Consider the following 20,221-nt stretch of genomic DNA (forward strand, 5'->3'; position numbering starts at 1 on the left):
TAGCTGGCTGTCCATCCAACTGAGCAGTCATGGGAGAAGAGCATTGGTGAGCGAGGTAAAGAAGAACCCCAAGATCACTGTGGCTGAGCTCCACAAATGCAGTTTGGAGATGGGAGAAAGTTCCACAAAGTAAACTATCACTGCAGCCCTCCACCAGTTCGGCCTTTATTACAGAGTGGCCAAATGGAAGCCTCTCCTCAGTGCAAGACATATAAAAGCCCGCATAGAGTTTGATAAAAAAAAAAACACACGAAGGACTCCCAGGCTATGAGAAATAAGATTCTCTGGTCTGATTAGACAAACTTTTTGGTGATAATTCTAAGTGGAATGTGTGGAGAAATCCAGGCACTGCTCATCACCTGCCCAATACAATCCCAACAGTGAAACATGGTGGTGGCAGCATCATGCTATGGTGGTGTTTTTCAGATGCAGGGACAGGACGAGTGGTTGACATTGAAGGAAACATGAATGCAGCTAAGTACAGAGATATCCTGGATGAAAACCTCTTCCAGAGTGCTCTGGACCTCAGACTTGGCCAAAGGTTCACCTTCCAACAAGACAATGACCCTAAGCACACAGCTAAAATAAAGGAGAGGCTTCAGAACAACTCTGTGACCATTCTTGACTGGCCAAGCCAGAGCCCTGACCTAAACCCAATTGAGCATCTCTGGAGAAACCTGAAAATGGCTGTCCACCAACATTCACCATCCAACCTGACAGAACTGGAAAGGATCGACAAGGAAGAATGGCAGAGGATCCCCAAATCCAGGTGTAAAAAACTTTTTGCATCATTCCCAAGAAGACTCATGGCTGTACTAGCTCAAAAGGGTGCTTCTACTCAATACTGAGCAAAGGGTCTGAATACTTATGACCATGTGATATTTCAGTTTTTCTCTTTTAATAAACAGTGGAAAAATCCACTGTTTATAATGTTTTCAAAATTCCCCCTTTGGTTTATAAATAATGTGTCCCTAGTATTTTTTTTGCTAATAAAAGGCGGCATAAATAGAGCAAAAACTGTGATATATTTACATAGTCTGTTTTGTGATATAATTTTTGCTGTGATTAGTGCAAAATGATAGTAAAAGAGCAAATGTGACCACATTGAGTCAGTAGTTTTGAATGTAAAAAGTTTCTACCATAGGCTAAAATCAAACAGAACGTTTTGGACCAAACACTGGAGTATATAAAAAAAAAAGTATGTGCACACAATGTCTATCTCAGGCGGACTCCACCTGGAACAGTAGAATAGTATAGAATACCTAGAATAGTGGTATATGATAAAGTGACACTAGAGGGCAACCCTGACATATGCCTTGTAGAAAATATGTCATAAATGTACTGCAGTGTACTGTTTCCCGAAATCCGGAATAGCCAGACGTCTTATAAAATAGTCACATTGTATACCATTTAATAATCACAGCTACGGTATATGAAACCAGACAACATGTGTACTATACTACATACAAAAAAAACTTGATTGATAGGGCCTTACTGTTCAACTAATAATTTTGCTCTAGTTCTAAAAAAAAACCAATAAATGATCGTGTTCAAGTTCAAGAGTTATCTACTTGTATGCACACCTGCTGCTGGGCTCTCGCAGAATGACTCCTCCGATCTGATATACTCAGCAGTGCTTCCTTAATTTTAGATGTTAGTTAGTGTCTCCAATTTATCAATTTCAAACTGATTATTTTTTATTTATTCAACTTATTAAATACATATAATTTTCCTTAGTAGATCAATGCAAAGACATTTTAAGAAAAAAATCAGCATTATTCAGCAGCACAAGCCATATCACCATATTACCAGAGAGGTTTATTTGCTAGTAGATGATCCAAATTCTGGTGCTTTACTGACCATTCATGTGCAGTTGTTGTTTTCCTGCCAATCTTAGTTATAGAAATAGTGTTGCCCATTCTGCTAGCTTTACAGACACCTGTTGTGCGAAAGTATTTTACTGAGAATATTAAAAGAATCAAAAATATCAATTTTGTCGACAATGTGCAAGCTGCTGATACATTTATATCATTACTTTGTGTAAATGGTGATAAGTGATGATGGTATGCTAGGTGTAGTAATTACTTTCTAATTGTATTTCGAAGCTATCTCTGCTCCTTCCTCAGTAAGTGTAGAGCTGCTGAGCAAGTGATTAGATGCAGCTGTGTAGCCATGATGTCAGCCCCTTATAATGACCCCCACAGCCAGTTCCTCATAATTTCACCACATCCGGCCCCCCTTGTGACAGCTCACCAACGATCAGCCTAACGATGTCCCAGTGATCCCATTATGTCGGATCGTTGGTGGGATCGCTGGGACATCGTTATGTGTAACGGGGCCTTAACCTCTGCACTAATCTGTACCTTCCACTCCCGACTCCAAGACTTCTCCCGCGCTGCGCCAATCCTCTGGAATGCTCTACTCCAAGAAATTAGGACTATCCACAATTTGCACAGTTTTAGGCGTTCCCTCAAAACACATCTGTTCAGAGCAGCCTATCACGTTCATTAATCAAAGTCATTTTATGTTTAAGTGTGCATGTGTAGCCCATTCACTATCTCCATCCATCCCCCACCTTCTCAAGCTGGCTGGACCATCATTGTAAATACATCATTGTAAATACACACCTCTGCTTTGTATCTTCCCCACGTCATTGTAGATTGTAAGCTCTCATGAGCAGGGTTGTCTTATTTTACTTTAATTATTGTATTGTTAACGTTGTTACTTATGACATGTGTTTTGAAACTGTTAAACTGTAAAGCGCTGCGGAATATGCTGGCGCTATATAAATAAAGATTATTATTATTATTACTATTGATAGAAAAATTGAAGGATATTAACACAGGTAGTTGACTGAAAGTAAGTGCAGGCCTGCCATTCTGAGAGCCCTACTGCTATAAGCAACATGAAGGAGATCCAAACTTGGAGTCCAAACATTTCCAAAAATTAGGGGCAGACATCAATTTCTCCAGAGTAGAAATAGTTTAATTGGGCTCTGACACCCCTGCCACCACCGGAAACCCCCCAGATGGAGTCCCAACTCAGAGTCTTCATATTTCAAAAAATTATTGCCACCCCTAAAATGGCATGAATTTCATCAGAGTAGAAATTATATATTTACGCAGCATTTTGACAACTTCTGTTACTGGATGGGCTACTCAACTTTCTTTCTTTGGCAGCCACACAGCAGAATTATTATTATAATTATTTATTGTTAAGGGTGGTTTCACATTAGCGCTTTTTAAGCGCACGCACGGCCGGGGGTAGCTCCGCCCCCGAGCCGGCTCTCTGCCCGGCGTGCCCGCCCCTTGCTTGTAGCGCCGCCTCCTAGCGCACAGCGGTCCCTGCAATCGGCGCACCCTATCTTTAGCATAGGGTGCGCAGATCGTGCGCAGGCCGTGCGCTAGTTGCGCTTTGACCTGCGCTGCGCACTTTTGACGGTGCGCCGTGCGCGCCAAAATCAAACTTTTCGGATTTTGGCGCGCACGGCGCACCGTCAAAAGTGCGCAGCGCAGGTCAAAGCGCAAGTAGCGCACGGCCTGCGCACGATCTGCGCACCCTATGCTAAAGATAGGGTGCGCCGATCGCAGGGGCCGCTGTGCGCTAGGAGGCGGCGCTACAAGCAAGGGGCGGGCACGCCAGGCAGAGAGCCGGCTCGGGGGCGGAGCTACCCCCGGCCGTGTGTGCGCTTAAAAAGCGCTAATGTGAAACCACCCTAAGCCGCCATTTATTGCATGAAGCTTTACATGTGAAAAGGGGTATACATAATAAAAGCAAGCACAATAATATTAAACAAAATAAGTCACCGACTGGTACAGGAGGGGAGAGGGCCCTGCCCAGGAGGGTTCGCAGTCTACAAGGGATGGGTGGGGATACACTAGGTGATGGTAGACTTGTCGGAAGAGGTGATTCTTCAGTTTCCTTTTGAAGGTTTCCATGATAGGTGAAATATGTTATGATATGTTGGAGTAGAGAGTTCCAGAGTAGAGGGGTTGCACTGGAGAAATCTTGTATGCGATTGTGGGAAGAGGAGATAACAGTGGAGTATAGAAGAAGATCTTGTGAGAATCGTAGGTTGCAAGCAGGTAAATAATGAGAGACTAGGTCTCAGATGTATGAAGGAGACAGGTTGTGGATGGCTTTGTATGCCATTGGTTAGGTTTTTGAACTTGAGTCTCTAGGTAATGGGGAGCCAGTAAATGAATTGACAGAGAGGAGAGGCTGGGGAAAAGCTGGGGTATAGGTGGATTAGTGGGACAGCAATGATTAGTATAGATTGGAGGGGTGCAAGACTGTTAGATGGTAGGCCACAAAGCAAGAGTTTGCAGTAGTCGAAGCTGGAGATGATGAGTGCATGGCATAGGATTTTTACAGATTCTTGATTAAGGAATGTACAGATCTGGGAAATATTTTTGAGTTGTAGTCAGCAGGAAGTGAAAAAGGTATGTATATGTGTTTTCAAAAAGAGATCAGATTCCAGGGTAACCCCAAGGCAGCGAGCTTGCAGTACACCCTCATCTACACCTTGTAGCTGAGGGCGAGAAAATACATGTGCTCCAGTGGATGGCAAGCACTGCATCAAGTGGCCTCTCTTCCTCTTCCACCACCTTAACATCACACACAGTACAGTCCTCAGAGGTGACATCCCAATTACCCTTGTTTTCCCCCAGTGTCACAACTCTCCAACCGCCCAACTGACTGTGGGGAACCACAGATGGGCTTGTCTGCAGAGCTGATCACACATTCAATCCAATGGGCATCAGAGATCTGCTCCAAAGATTAGCAGACTCAAGAAAAAAGCATTTGCAACGAAGTAGGGTTCAAGCAGAATCAAGACCTTCGCTACTAGACGTTAATACCCTGTGGATGGAGGTGATTCTGATGAGACTCAGATACCTGAGGTGCACATGGACCATATTGTGCTGTCGGGGCAGGAAGAGGAAGAGGTCACTCTTAGGGCAAGGAGTGGTAGAAGATCAAAGATTACAATGAGGTTGCAGATCCCACTTGGTGTGAACTCAGAGCAAGCAGTTGAGTAGCTCAGCAGTGGAGGTGGAGGAGGAAGACGAGGCAGTTACAATGTGGCTTCACGGACAAACACGTAGTGATGCAACCATGGCAAGTACTGCATCCTCAGCCACAACTCTGGCTCTGGCCAGCAGTGATCAGGGGTCTGCAGTTCGCATGGGCGGCAAAGGTTGCCTAGCCTGGGTCTGTTTTGAAACTGAAAGGGATGACCCAACTTATGTTATCTGCCAACTTTGTAAAAAAAAGACTCAGAAGAAGCAAAAATTGCAATAAATTGACTATTACAGGCATGATCCGGCACATGAGTGTTCAACATGCCTTAGTATGGGAATCTCACTGCACTAAAATGTAGCCTAGTGGGCCAGGCCAACCACCGGCCACCCCCTCAACCGCATCTGCTGCTTTTTCCTCCTCCATCACCATGGCAAGTGTTCTCACACAGTTCTCCAGCTGCAGAACCTCCACTTGTTTACCCGCTACAGTTGGGTTGAGTAAGATTATGTCAGCAGTTACGGAAGTGGACATGCCTGCTGTTTTAACTGATCTCATACACTGAGCACATCACATCTTTCTCAATCCACCATAACATCTACACCTTCACCTCATTCACAGTCCAGTAGTTTGTCATATTCACCCTACTCAACCCTCTATCAGCACAACAGCCAGCCAGCGGTCCCACAGTTGTGATCACTTTAAAGGTTGTTTCTGCCTACACATGTCAAAGCTAAGACCTTGAATTCCACAATCTCCAATCTGTTTTCCACGGAAATGCTGCCTATTTGATTGGTGGATAGATGGTTTCAGAAAGCTGATGGCTGTCGCAATCCCCCAGTACCAGTTGCCCAGTCACCATTACTTCTCTAAGAAAGCCGTGCCTGTGCTACACCAGCATGTCGCATTTTTTCATTGAAAAAAAATCTATGTCTGCCAGGGTGCATTTCACCACTCACACCTGGAAGAGTAAACATAGCCAGGGGTGTTACATCTAGCTTAGCTCTTACATCTTGATTCTGATGGCTGTAGGGGCAGATGGGCAAGGGGCTGCTCTACAAGTCTTGGAATCCCCAAGGCTTGCGGTACAAATCTCTGTATTTAACACTTCCTCCACGGCTTCTGCCTCCTCCACTTACTCTAAGGCAGTGATGCGCAACCTTTTGAGCTTGGTGTGTCAAAATTTGCCAAAAAAACGAGCATAACTCGGGTGGCATGTCACTTTGAGAAAAAAAACATATTTTTGCAATATTTATAGTTTAAATAACAAAAATGTATAATTGTAATATATAACTGTATATAATAAACCAAAAGCTACCATATATACTCTCGTATAAGCCAAGATTTTCAGCCCATTTTTTAAGGCTGAAAGTGCCCCTCTCAGCTTATACTCGAGTCATATACCGGGGGTCGGCGGCGGAGGGGGAGCGCGGGTGTCAGAGATCATACTCACCCCCTCCTGGCGTGTCTCTGCAGCCCCCCTGCTTCTTCCATGGTCTCGGTGCCCGAGCTCTTCCTGCATTCAGCGGTCACCTGGTACCGCTCATTAAAGTCATGAATATGCACATATTCATGACTTTAATGAGCGGTACCACGTGACCGCTGAAACTTGGAAGCGCTGCGGTGCCGAGACCATGGAAGAAGCAGGGGGGCTGCAGAGACCGTGCGCCAGGAGGGGATGAGTATGACGGGGGAGGATGACTGTGAACGTCACTGCAGAGACCTGGCAGACAGAGCAGCGTACGGCGGTGGAACGGGGACAGGTGAATATCGCCAGTTCCGGGGGCATGAGGCAGCGGCGACACCGGCACCTGTCCCCCATAGCGCGCTGGTGTCTCTGCCTGCTCAGGACACCGGCACCTGGCCCCCAGCGACAAGAGGTGAGTATGTCATTGCAGCGGCAGCAGCAATATATGGGCCGTATTTATCTATTCAGCATCTTCTTGGGCAACCATTAACTCTTGTGCAGCATTTTATGGGGGGTATTTATCTATGGAGCATCTTCTTGAGCCACCATTAACTCTTGTGCAGCATTTTATGGGGGTATTTATCTATGGAGCATCTTCTTGAGCCACCATTAACCCTTGTGCAGCATTTTATGGGGGGTATTTTATCTATGGAGCATCTTCTTGAGCCACAATTAACCCTTGTGCAGCATTTTATGGAGGGTATTTATCTATGGAGCATCTTTTTGGACCACCATTAACCCTTGTGCAGCACCACCCTCGGCTTATACTCGAGTCAATAAGTTTCCCCAGTTTTTTGTGGCAAAATTAGGGGGTCTTGGCTTATACTAGGGTCGGCTTATACTCGAGTATATATGGTAATTATTTCACTTACCTGCTTAGTGAATTCTATGTTCATCCATCAGTCAGTTTCTTTTGTTGGTCTTGAAAGCATCACCGCCGGTCAGAGGGTCGCGGTTCACACGCTGTCAAAAAACAGCGTGAGCGCTCAGCTGTGATCGGAGGTATAAAGTTTACCTCCGGTCACTGGTGTCAGCTGATGGGTTCCACTGTATTTTTGATAGCCAGCAAGGCAAAACTCATAGCTGGGGGCTGAAACCCTCAGCTGTCAGCTTCAATAAGGATGGTTATCAAGAAAAGAGGGGTCCCCATGCTGATTTTTTAAATTATCTAAATAAATAATTTAAAAAAACGGTGTGGAGTCCCCCCCATTTTTGATAACCAGCTTTGCTAAAGCAGAGAGCTGTGGGCTGGTATTCTCAGACTCTTAAGGGTCCATGGATATTGACCCCCCAGCTTAAAAATAGCAGCCCACAGCCACCCAGAAAAGGCACATTTATTAGATGCGCCAATTCTGTGCTTTGCCCGGCTCTTCCCACTTGCTATGTAGCGGTGGAAAGTGGGGTTCATATTTGTGGGGTTGATGTCACCCTTGTATTGTCAGGTGACATCAAGCCCATAGCTTAGTAGTGGCGAGGCGTCTATAAGACACCTGTCCATTACTAATCCTATAGTTGTATGGTAAATAAAGACACAGCCAGAATAAAGTCCTTTATTTGAAATAAGACTAAACAAAGTTTTCCATTTTTATGTAAACGCCTATTCCACAGAAGCCCTCGTACTCCTTTATTAAAACTAAAATAAAGAAACAACAATATACCATACCTGTCTGTTATTCTGTCCTACACCATAATCCATGTCTGGGGGATAAATCGTTTTCAACCTGGACGGTGCCAAGATGCAACTGTCCAGGCTGAGAACCACTGGTGACTAGACTGATGCCGAGCGCAGCCTCAGAGACCGGTGGTGATGTCACCAAGGTTACCTCCAGTCAATGAGGCTCTGTTTCCAGCTGGGCTGAACTGCCGTGACCTCGGTGACATCCCCGCTAGCACCGTTAGTTTTTCATATCCCGGATATACAGTATATGTCGGCATATATATGGCCAAGACGTAGCATGTCGGCTACAGTCATGGTAGACACTGTCAACTTTTGCTCCACAGCTCTGGCAGCTCCTGCACCAGGATGATCAGCATTTCCACATTCATATGTGGTGCCATGGTTCTGATCTCCATGGAGGCGTGTGCTTTTTTTATAGGTTGCCTGGATGTTTTGGCTTACAACTTCCTGCAATGGCCTGATGCAATTCCCTGGTCTATTGGAGAAAATTGCATGACACTTGGAATGTCCATGTGCAGTCTGACTTTAAAATTGCATCCATTGACGTGCATTGGTGATTGCAATCCAACTTTCGCATCCAATCACAGCATGTTGCGATTTTTTTTTTCAGCCTGATCTCGATCCGATACGAGCTGAAAAAAATCACAGGTGAGCACTGAATCATTAACATTGGTCTGAATACAATCTGATTTTTTTATCGGATTGCACTCATCCGATTTTATTCGCAACTGTGAGCAAGCCCTTTGAGGGAGAAGATTATACCTGATGAAGAACTCAAAGATTTGTGGCTGGCAACTCAGCCTAATATATTTTATGAGAGAATTTGAAAGCTTGTTGACAGATGGATAAAGAGTATTGAAAAGCACAGAAATAATGTAGGAAAAATTAATTTGACATTACTGTAAACTGATTAAAATTAATTTTACAGCCAGTGTTTGCATACTTTTTGACTCAAATATTGAAGAAAAGTGTCTTATATACAGCTTCAATGCCAGCTTTTTTGGCTCCATGGTCATAGAAAAAAACAAACCCTGTGTGTAGCCTGAAACGGTGGTCAAGTATTGTTTTCTTTCATTATAAAATTTCAGTAATCTATAATAATAAATGCCCTAAGCAACTTCCGGTTGTAACAACTTCCGTCCAGTTGTAACCGGTGACGTCACCGCACACCTCTTTCCATGTTAACCCTCAACACACACACTCCTCTCACCTTTCACCATCTCCACTCACTCTTTCACTCCACATACGACCCTTTCTCTCACTCCGTCTCTCATACTCACGCCGTCATCGCCGCTGATCCACGATCCCCGACATCTTCTTCCGCCGGCGCCATCCTGGATCCAGACGTCCTCCACGCCGGCGACATGTTCTTGCGGCGACGCCATTTTGGATCGGCGAAATCCCGCGATAGTCAAGATGGCGTCGCCGGTGTGGACGACGTCGGGATCCAAAATGGCGTCGGTGAAATCTCGCGAGTTTTCGCCGACGCCATTTTGGATCCCGACGGCATCCACGCCGGCGACATGTTCCTGCGGCGACGCTATTTTGGATCGGCGAAATCCTGCGATACTCAAGATGGCGTCACCGGAAGAACATGTCGCCGGCGAGGACGACGTCGGGATCCAAAATGGCATCGGCGAAAACTTGCGAGATTTCGCCGACACCATTTTTGATCCCGACGTCGTCCACGCTGGCGACATGTTCTTCCGGCGACGCCATCTTGACTATCGCGGGATTTCACGATACTCAAGATGGCGTCGCCGCAAGAACATGTCGCCGGTGTGGACATGTCGCCGGTGATGGCGCCGGCGGAAGAAGATGTCGGGGATCGTGAGCAGCGGCGATGACGGCGTGAGTATGAGAGGCGGAGTGAGAGAAGGGGTCGTATGTGGAGTGAAAGAGTGAGTGGAGATGGTGAAAGGTGAGAGGAGTGTGTGTGTTGAGGGTTAACATGGCAAGAGGTGTGATGCTATCGCATCCTCCCGATGCGATAGCATCGGGCCATAATCTAGTCTCAGATAAATAATAAAAGATTACATTTTTCTTGTTTTAGTTGGATGCCACAGATGCAGATGAGGGAGAAAACGGGCGAGTTTGGTATCGTATTATTAGTGGTAAGTAAAAAAGTGACAACTACTTTCATCCCCTAAGTAGGTAGCTAGCAACTATTTTGGGCCTCAAAGATATTGGAACTTTTTGTTTTTCCTTTCTGCCTTTTTTTTTGCTTTTTTTCATCAGGCTCACGTCCACTCCCGGTGGTTAACGTCTGATGACAGGGGTCTGGATTCTGTGCAGACCCACTTCATCCGGCACCAGATCCAACATGAAAACATTTTGGGCATCGATGCAGATGCTTTCCTCCTCTGAGTTCTATGAATCTTTGGAGCAGACCTCTAAAGCCCATGGAATAGAATGTGAGAGCAGCTCTGAAGAATGACCCTGTCCACAGTCAGTTGGGAATTTGAAAATTTGTGATGCAGAGAGGAATCAAGGGTGATTGGGGTGTCACCTCTAAAGCCCCTGTCACACAAAGCGAGATCGCTGCTGAGTCACAAGTTTTGTGATGCAACAGCTATCTCACCAGCGATATCGCTGTGTGTGACACCTATCAGTGACCGGCCCCCCCGCCGGGTATCACTGATCGTGCTCAAAAGCGCTGGACATTTTTTGATCATTGGTCTCCCGCTGGCCAGCACGCATCGCTGCGTGTAGCAGGCGGGAGACCAGCAATCAGCGAGCTGGAGCTGGGTCCAAGGTAAACCACGGGTTAACTAAGCGTGCGCGTCACTTAGTTACCCGCTGTGTACCTTAGATACCAGCGTGCTGGTGCAGGGCTTAGAAACCCACTGTTTACCTTGGTTACCAGCTCCCTGCACCAGCATGCTGGTATCTAAGGTACACAGCGGGTAACTAAGCGATGCGCGTGCTTATAACCCGCGTCGTTGCTGGTCCTGATTGCTGCTGAGATCTGCCTGTTTGGCAGCTCACCAGCGATCATGTAGTGACACACCAGCGATCCTGACAAGGTCATGTCATTGTCGGGATCGCTGGTGCATCGCTATGTGTGATGGGGGCCTAAGGATTGCTCTATGTGTAATGTTAGGGTGAAGGAAGAAGAGGAGAAGCCACTTGATGCAGTGCTTGCCATCCACTGGCATACATGCTCTTTCTGTGCCTCATCTACAAGGAGTACTGCTGTGCACCTGCCAAAAAAAGGGAGTGGATTAGCCTGTCCAGTAACAGATGTTGTCAGTGGTCTTTGGCTAGGATGAGACGGTGTTTGTTCATTTGAGCTTTTATTAACATCTAACCCATGTACACGTCGAACACCAAGCCTATTCCCTCTCCCACCATGAAATCGCTTTTTCTCACTCATATTATATGTACCCTTCTCTTTTTTCCTGCTGTTTCACAACATTAGGCCCACACCTGTCACCTGTCCCTAAACAATCACTCACTATTTATTTTTTTAGATAGTGTGCTTGAACAACACTCTTATAACTAATGATTTGGATTAGCAAATAAGGCTGAAACCCTATATTACGCCTAACGATCTTTAAGAGGAAATGTGGCCTCCTGATTCCTCACTGCAACACAGTTTTATCCCAAACTATTTGGATTAGAAAATACAGCCTCCTGGCTGAACTCCTATATAGGACAAACAATTTTTAAGAGGAAATGTGGCCTCCTGATTTGTCACTGCAACACAGTTTTATCACAAACGATTTGGTTAGCAAATACGGCCTCCTGGCTGAACCCTTATATAAGGCCTAACAATTTTTAAGAGTAAATGTGGCCTCCTGATTCCTCACTGCAACACAGTTTTATCCCAAATAAAAATAATAATAATCTTTATTTTTATATAGCGCTAACATATTCCGCAGCGCTTTACAGTTTGCACACATTATCATCGCTGTCCTCGATGTTGCTCACAATCTAAATTCCCGATCAGTATGTCTTTAGAGTGATTTGGATTAGCAAATAGGGCCTCCTGGCTGAACCCCTATATTAGGACAAACGACTTTTAAGAGGAAATGTGGCCTTCTGATTCCTCACTGCAACACAGTTTTATCCCAAACAATTTGGATTAGCAAATACAGCCTCCCGGCTGATCCCCTATATTAGGCCTAACAATTTTTAAGTGAAAATCTGTAAAATGAAAAGATACATATGCATGTTTTTCTCAACATCTGAAATGAAATCAGAGTAAACCTTTCTTGTTTTAGGTCAATTAGGATTACCACAATTATTGATACTTGCCAAATGCCAGAATAATGAGAGAGAGAATATTTTAAGGCATTTTTATTACTTACTGCAAAGTCAAACATTTACATACACTAAGATTACTATGCCTTTAAATAATTCTGGACTACCCATATGATGAAGTTGTTTGTTTGGAAGCTTCTGGGATTTTTTGCAACATCTGAGTTAATTAGAGACAGAACTGTGGATGTATTTTTAATGCACACCTGAAACACACTGCTTCTTTGTGTAGCATCATGGGAAAGTCTAAAGAAATCAGCCAACATACTGTATTAGGAAGAGGATTGTGAACTTGCACAAGTCTTGCTCATCCTTGGGTACAATTTCAAGATACCTGAAGGTGCCTCGTTCATCTGTACAAACAATTATATGCAAGTACAAACAAGATGTGAATGTCCATCAATCATACCTCTCAGTAAGGAGATGGGTTCTGTGTCCCAGAGATGAGCGTGCTTTGGTCCGACATGTGTATATCAACCCAAGGACAAAAGCAATAGACCTTGTGTAGATGATGGCGGAGGCTGGTAAGATAGTGTCAATATCCACAGTGAAACGAGTACTATATCAATATGGGCTGAAAGACCACTCTGCCGGGAAGAAGCCATTACTCCAAAATAAATATAAAAAGATAGATAAATGCTTGTTAATGAACACAGGAACAAAGACCTTAATTTTTGGAGACATGTCCTGTGGTCTGATGAAAGTAAAATTGAACTTTTTGGGCATAATGACCATCGTTACTTTTAGAGGAAAAAGGGAGAAGCTTGGAAGCATAAGAACATCATCAAAACTATGAAACATAGGGGTGGCAGCGTCATGCTGTGGGGTTGTTTTGCTGCAGGAGGGACTGGTGCATGTCACAAAATAGATGGCATCATGAGAAAAGAAGATTATGTGGCAATACTGAAGCAACATCTCAAGACATCAGCCAGGAAGTTAAAGCATGGGCAGAAATGGGTATTCCAAATGGACAATGACCCAAAGCATACTGCCAAAATGGTAATAGTGGCTTAAGGATAACAAAGTCAATGTTTTGTAATGGCCATCACAAAGCCCTGAAATCTATCCTATTGAAAATGTATAGGCAAAGCTGAAAATGCAGGTGCGAGAAAGGTGACCTACAAACCTGGATCAGTTAAACCAGTTTTGTCAGGAAGAATGGGCCCAAATTCTGACTAACTATTGTGAGAAGCTTGTGGAAGGTTATCCTAAATGCTTGACCCAATTCATTCAGTTTAAGGACCATGGTACCAAATACTAATGAAATGTATGTAAACTTTTGACTTTGCAGTAAGTAATAAAAATGCCTTAAAACATTCTCTCTCTCATTATTCTGGAATTTGGCAAATAATAATAATTATGGTAATCCTAATTGACCTAAAATGGGAAAGGTTTATTCTGATTTCATGCTTTCATGTCAGATATTGAGAAAAACATGCATATGTGTCTTTTCATACAGTGTATTAGGCCTAACAATTTTTAAGAGGAAATGGGGCCTACAGATTCCACACTGCAACACAGTTTTTGCACAAACTATTTTGATTAGCAAATGGGGCCTCCTGAGACTGCAACACAGTTTTAGCACAATCTAGTGAAATGCTGGAAGATCGATTTCACTGACACGCTCACTTTCAGTAGCAGCAGCAGTTGTAGTAGCTGCCTCTCTGCGCTGTGACACTGAAAAAATGGCAACATCAAAGCAAGAAGTCCGCTTCTTATATGGACAGAGACATGTGACTTTGGCAGCCTACCACAGAAGACCTTGTTGTGGATGGTTTCTGTGCCCTGATTGACTGCCGGAATGTACACACATTAAGTTATTAAAGTAAAAAAAAAGAAAAAAAAAATTTACACTCCTCTCACCTAGACATACCCCCTCCCCTCATGAAATATGTCCCCCCTATCCCCGATCATCATACAGCACCACTATCCTAGACAAAGGCAAAACAAAAGCATTAGTGGAAATGCGATCATTTACCGAGTTTTGTCGACTTTGAGAAAAAATGCTCCGGAAACCGAACACAAATCCGAATGTGCTACGTTCGGGCCGAATTTGAGATTGGCGAACGCTTTCCGAACAAGTTCGCTCATCTCTAGTTACAGTATACTTTATATTAACTCCTTAATAACATGTTGTATCCTTTAATGATAGGATATACCAAGAATTTCCAAATTGATGTCAGTACTGGACTACTTATGCGAGGCCCACTGGCTCTGGACAGAGAAACTAATTCCTCTCATGTTTTAATGGTGGAGGCATATAATAGTGATCAAGGGCCGATGAGAAGTTCTGTGAGGGTAAGAACAATATGCTGATTAATACAGGAATAATATGTTTACGGCTTATAAAAGATTGGCTTTTCTGATGTATGGAATAGCAATTGAGCAGTAATACCCAAGTCAGTGCATTAGATTCCAATAAGTACAATTTGTTAGTTGCTGTACTTATTGCAAAATGAAGAATAGATCCAAGGACCCAGGAAAATATATGAATAATTATATATTTATTTCCTCTCTTCAGGTGATTGTTTATGTAGATGATGTTAATGATGAAATCCCTGTATTCACTAAACAGCAATACAGTCGTTTGGAACTTCGAGAAACGGTGGGGATTGGAACTTCCGTTATTGTTGTTAGAGCTACTGATCGGGACACAGGTACACAGAGAAAATGATAAAATATTGCTTAGTCTCTGGTCACACTATAGTTATTTAATTCCATTGTTTTGCTCTATCTCACAGCACCTTGCATGCTGGACACGAATAGTGCCCGAAGGACCTAATCTACTATATAATCATCTAATTCTGTCTGTCTCTTTGTTTGTAATGGAAATCCCACGTTGCTGATTGGTCGCGGCTGGCTGGGCACGACCAATCAGCGACAGGCGCAGTCCGTCCGCGAATTGGCGTGGAATTCGAACGACGCACGCCACCGCTACCGTCGGGAGATCTGCGGCACGGAGGTCAGTGGCGACGCAGCTGGGAGATGACCGGCTCTAGCCGGTCATCTCCCGGCTTTGGAAGTATCCCGACCGGCGCTAGCAATCTCGCTCAGTGTGACACGCAGCAGCGACCAGGCCCCCGCTGTGAGACCCGATGCGTTAGAATCGGGCCACCATCTGGTTGATTATAAAGGGGTTGCTCTGATTTCCAGAATTGGGCCGAGCATTTGACCAGACGATGTAGCACATTATTATGTGGTATTTTCTCCTGTCAATTTCCTGCATCTTTTGCTATTTTAGCATGATACTACAGATCTTGTATACCTTAGTTATAACCTATAAGTATATGAAGTCATGAAACCCACCTGTATAAATAAAAAATAATATTTTATCATTAAACATATAAAATCCAAAGTACGTAAAGAGTAAAAACTTAAAAAAAAGATAAGATCCATGGTGAAGACTCAAACAAGAAGGAGGGAAAACAATGGATGGCTAGAACTGATAATCTCTGTAATGTTAAAAGTCATAATCAGTGAACATGGAATGTAAACAATATCGTCATTCCAATTAATAAAGTACATGTGGAGAGCATCAGCAATTAATAAATCAGTTTTTAAGCATCAGGTGGCCACAGTTAAAGTTACATTCCAATCATGGTTAGCCAAATTAATTTGAAAGCCTTCACTATAACATGATCTCTAAATATCAAAATAGTTAGTTCATGAATATGATATTATATAAAAAAGAAGTGTTTACAACTAGGTAACGTTCCCCATCTGAATTTTTTCCAATCCTAATGCACGTTTCACTTAAACTTCCTCAGGGGCTTTCATATATATTTATTCTGTTAGGTTTTTTAAAATTCTCTTCCGACTACAACTACATGTTTTGAAACCGTATAGTTTTCAAGTCATGCTACTTTTTACTTATACAGGGGAAGAAAGAACCTCTTTGCTATGACATTATTTTTCCATTTGAAAAGTTCCAGGAGTACTGTAACTACTGTGTGTGCCTTTGTAACATTTACTCTTGAAGACAATAGGAAACACAGTAAGGATTGTGATATACTGAGCGTTTGCTTTTTTTTTAGGCGACTATGCTATGGCCAGATGTTATATTAAAATCTATAATAAAAATATTAACTGCATCAGATAGACAGTATTAATTAGAGGCATTTCTGCTATTTTTCTGATTGGTGGAATTTTTTTTTCAAGACACAGCATGTTCTGGAAAAAAAATTTTCTTAGTGATGTTTCCTTATTCTTCTCAATATGACTTAAGAAATACCAAGAAAAATGCATATTCAAGACGAAAAAAGCCATCAAAATGCTTTGAAAAATACTCGATAAGTTGTTTTTTTACTTTAACAAGCATATAAAATTATTGAAAAAAGTGTGTGAAAAAGCCATTTACAGTAAGCTGATGTCAAATGCATTCGGAGTTGGAGCCCTGAGTGAGCCCCAAAAAAACAGCAGTACAAAAACTGCTTAAAGCGAACCTGTCAACTGTTTTGTCCGCTATAAAATGCGGCCGCTGCCTTTCAGGGCTTATCTACAGCATTCTATAATGCTGTAGATAAGCCCCCAATCCGACCTGCAAGATAAGAAAAATATGTTTTATTATACTCACCCGGGGGGTGGTCCGGCACGGTCCGGTCCAATGGGTGTTGCAGGTCCGGGTCTGGCGCCTCCCATCTTCTTGCGCTGCCACCCCAGCATCACGCTTCTGTGCAGGCATACTTCTCTGACCTGTTGAGGGCAGAGGAAAGTATTGCATTGTGCAGATGCCGGGAAAGATCAGAGAGACCCAGCACCTGCGTACTGCAGGAATTTGCTCTGCCCTCAACAGGGCAGAGAAGTACACCTGCGCAGGAGCACGATGTTGGGGAGCCATGAAGCAAGCAGGAGGGCGGTGTTGCAAGAAGATGGGAGGCCCGGACCTGCAACATCCATTGGACCGGACCGCCCCCCTGGGTGAGTATAATAAAACTTATTGTTCTTATCTTTCAGGTCGGATCGGGGGCTTATATACAGCATTATAGAATGCTGTAGATAAGCCCTGAAAGGCAGTGGCCACATCTTATAGCGGCCAAAACTGCTGACAGGTTCCCTTTAAGGCCCCCTTCACACGTCCGTGTAATACCAGTGCTGGAAAAAATGGTACCAGTGTCATGTTTTTCAGATCAGTGAGCCATAAGTGTATCATCCATTTTTTTCCCAGTATGGCATCAGAAAAATCAATTCCACAGCTTCTCCTAAACTTTGCAATTAAACACCTACAGAGGACGGACGGCACATGGATGACACACAGATGCCATCCGTGTCCTGTTCGTGTTTTACAAGAACCCATAGATTTGTATTGGCCCTTGTCATCCGTGCTGCTGGTAAGAAACAGACATGTCTCCGTGTGGTTTGTAAGGTCATGTGTGCAGCACCATAGATTATAATGACATCGATGAAAAAATGGATTTCACACTTTTTTCCAACACAGACATGTGAAGCGGGCCTAAGATAGGGAACTTACTTGCGTTCCATGAATTTCTCTGACTTTTTAATTTTTTTACAGACTCCTATTTTTGCATTTTTTTTCTGGGGCTCCTGGTTGTCTGTTTTTTTCTTGCTGCATGGATTCATTTTCAATATTATTTTTATATGTTTTAACATAGATGAAATTTTAACATAGATAGTATTTTTAGAATACTGTGCTATTGTATGGTCTTGCTCATGCTTTATCTATGTGTGCAGTTTGTTACAATCTACATGTGACCATTCACGGCTTAGACTAATTCATGTGTGAGGTAGAAGACCCTGTTACATATTTAGGTGCTGGGACCCAGGAGCTTTAAGTTACACCTCTACATACAGTAATTATTACATCAAATATCCAAACCATAATTACATCTGAAGATATCCTCAGTAAATCACGCTTGATGATACTACACCTGAATACCCTATATTTATTCTCCGCAGGTGATGGTGGAATAGTGGTGTACAACTTGCTTTCAGGTTCTGATGGAAAGTTTGAGATTGATGGAAGCACCGGTCTGCTGACCACTATCGATTACCTTGACTATGAGACTAAGACAAGCTACATTATGAATGTGTCAGCCACTGATCAAGCGCCGCCATACAACCGTGGTTTCTGCTCTATCTATGTTACTTTGCTGAATGAGCCTGATGAAGCTGTTCAGTTCACTAGCAGCAGATATGAGGCAGTGATCGTAGAAAACATTGCCACCGGCACTGAAGTGGTTCGTGTACAGGCTCGATCGATTGATAACTTAAATCAGCTCACTTATCGATTTGACCAGAACACAAATGCACAAGCTTTGGCTCTTTTCAAAATTGATAAAATCACAGTAAGTAGATGTTGATTACCATGATTTGTTGTTAGGGACCTATAATAATGAGAGCCTGGGATTTTTTACAGTATGTTGTTGTGATGATTTTAAACCATTTAGGAGAATATACTAGACTCAGTGTAATGGTTACTCCAGAGAGAAAATTATTAGGATATGTTTCTAACCACCTAGGTTTTGGTGCCTCCTATCAGGACTTTGCTTTAGCTATAGGTCGATACAGTTTCCACTGCAAAAAATTGCGTCTTCTCACCTATTTCTATACCATGATTTAATCTCCCACGTGACAGTGCAAAAAATGTGAGAGGAAGGATTCTTGTAAAATCAGTGAAACATAATAGGGTCCTTGGCTATGATTCCTATATTACAGTTCTCCCCAACAAAGATCTGTAAACCCTAGGGTGCATAAAGCCAAAAGGTGCCAGTATGTATTCATATGTCATCCTTCTCCCCAACCAAGGAGTCATACACGATTCTACTTTAATACTAAATTATATTGCATGCTGTAGCCAAGCAATGATCAGGATACCGATCCCAGAAAAGTTGTACGGACATACTGCAGGGGGGAATGCATCACTCCGTAGGCAGAATTATTACAGGATGAGGGGAGAGCAGGCCCATTGCGTGGGGTGGTGCTACATGTAGTGCCAAGGTGTCTCGTATGCCCTCAAGCCTCCTATAAAAAGAGAGCGGTGGGATAATATTACTGTGCAGAAGAAACACCTGTGCAGTTGACCAGCTATTGCTCCTCATGAAAGTTTGCTGAGAAAGTGAAGCAGGTGCAGATGACAGTATGTTCTCCATCCGAGAAAAATGATCCGATTATGCTAATCACACTCTGAGCAGAATGGGATCCATTTTTCTTGAATGCGGAGAATTTAAAAAAAAATGTCTTTCTTTTCCATTCACTGTGTCTTTGAAAATTGGGCCGCACCCGGATGTCATCCAAATTTTTCCACGGACCCATAGACATGAATGGGCCATCCATTCCAAGGCAAATCATGTATGCTGCAATTTTTTTTGGTCCTAGGAAAAAAATCTGTGGACAGATATGTGCACAGCCTCATTAAATAACATTGGTCCGAATGTGGTCTCATGTTTTGCCCAATAGCACTCTGACCAAAACTACGCTCATCTGCACGAGTCCTTAGGAATTCCACAAAGTAGTCAGTATCTACCACTGACCTGTCACACTCAGACACACATTGGAACATGAGGTTTTCGGTGCAGCGACACTAGGCTGGATGTGCCAAGAATTGGGTGATGACTTTATCTAAATGAAGCCTGTTGCACAGGTTGAAAGACTAGAATGTATCCGTTAAGATAAAATACAAACAATCCCAGTCATTTTTAGGTGTACCAACTTGTCATAATGATGAACACTTTGATTATATCATTGCAAATACTAATAATTGTTACATATGAGTTAAAGACAGGCTGGGGTCACACTTGCAAGAAATTCGCACGCGTCTCGCGTCTCAATACCCCCAG

The 20,221-nt window shown here is 43.3% G+C and overlaps 1 protein-coding gene across 2 annotated transcripts in view; it reads left to right on the forward strand.

The window, feature by feature from the left end:
• The window catches only part of CDH23 (cadherin related 23), a 1,761,581-nt gene that overhangs the window by 1,402,962 nt on the left and 338,398 nt on the right, over positions 1–20,221 (forward strand). For both annotated transcript variants that reach the window (XM_073574902.1, XM_073574903.1), the window contains exons 28-31: positions 10,219–10,279; positions 14,581–14,726; positions 14,950–15,085; positions 18,342–18,730. In XM_073574902.1, coding sequence (XP_073431003.1) covers positions 10,219–10,279; positions 14,581–14,726; positions 14,950–15,085; positions 18,342–18,730 — 732 coding nt within the window. The remainder of the gene's footprint in view (positions 1–10,218; positions 10,280–14,580; positions 14,727–14,949; positions 15,086–18,341; positions 18,731–20,221) is intronic.

This window comes from Dendrobates tinctorius, unplaced genomic scaffold, assembly GCF_039654945.1.
Source record: "Dendrobates tinctorius isolate UK_male_01 unplaced genomic scaffold, ASM3965494v1 ptg000040l, whole genome shotgun sequence".
NCBI lineage: Eukaryota > Metazoa > Chordata > Amphibia > Anura > Dendrobatidae > Dendrobates > Dendrobates tinctorius.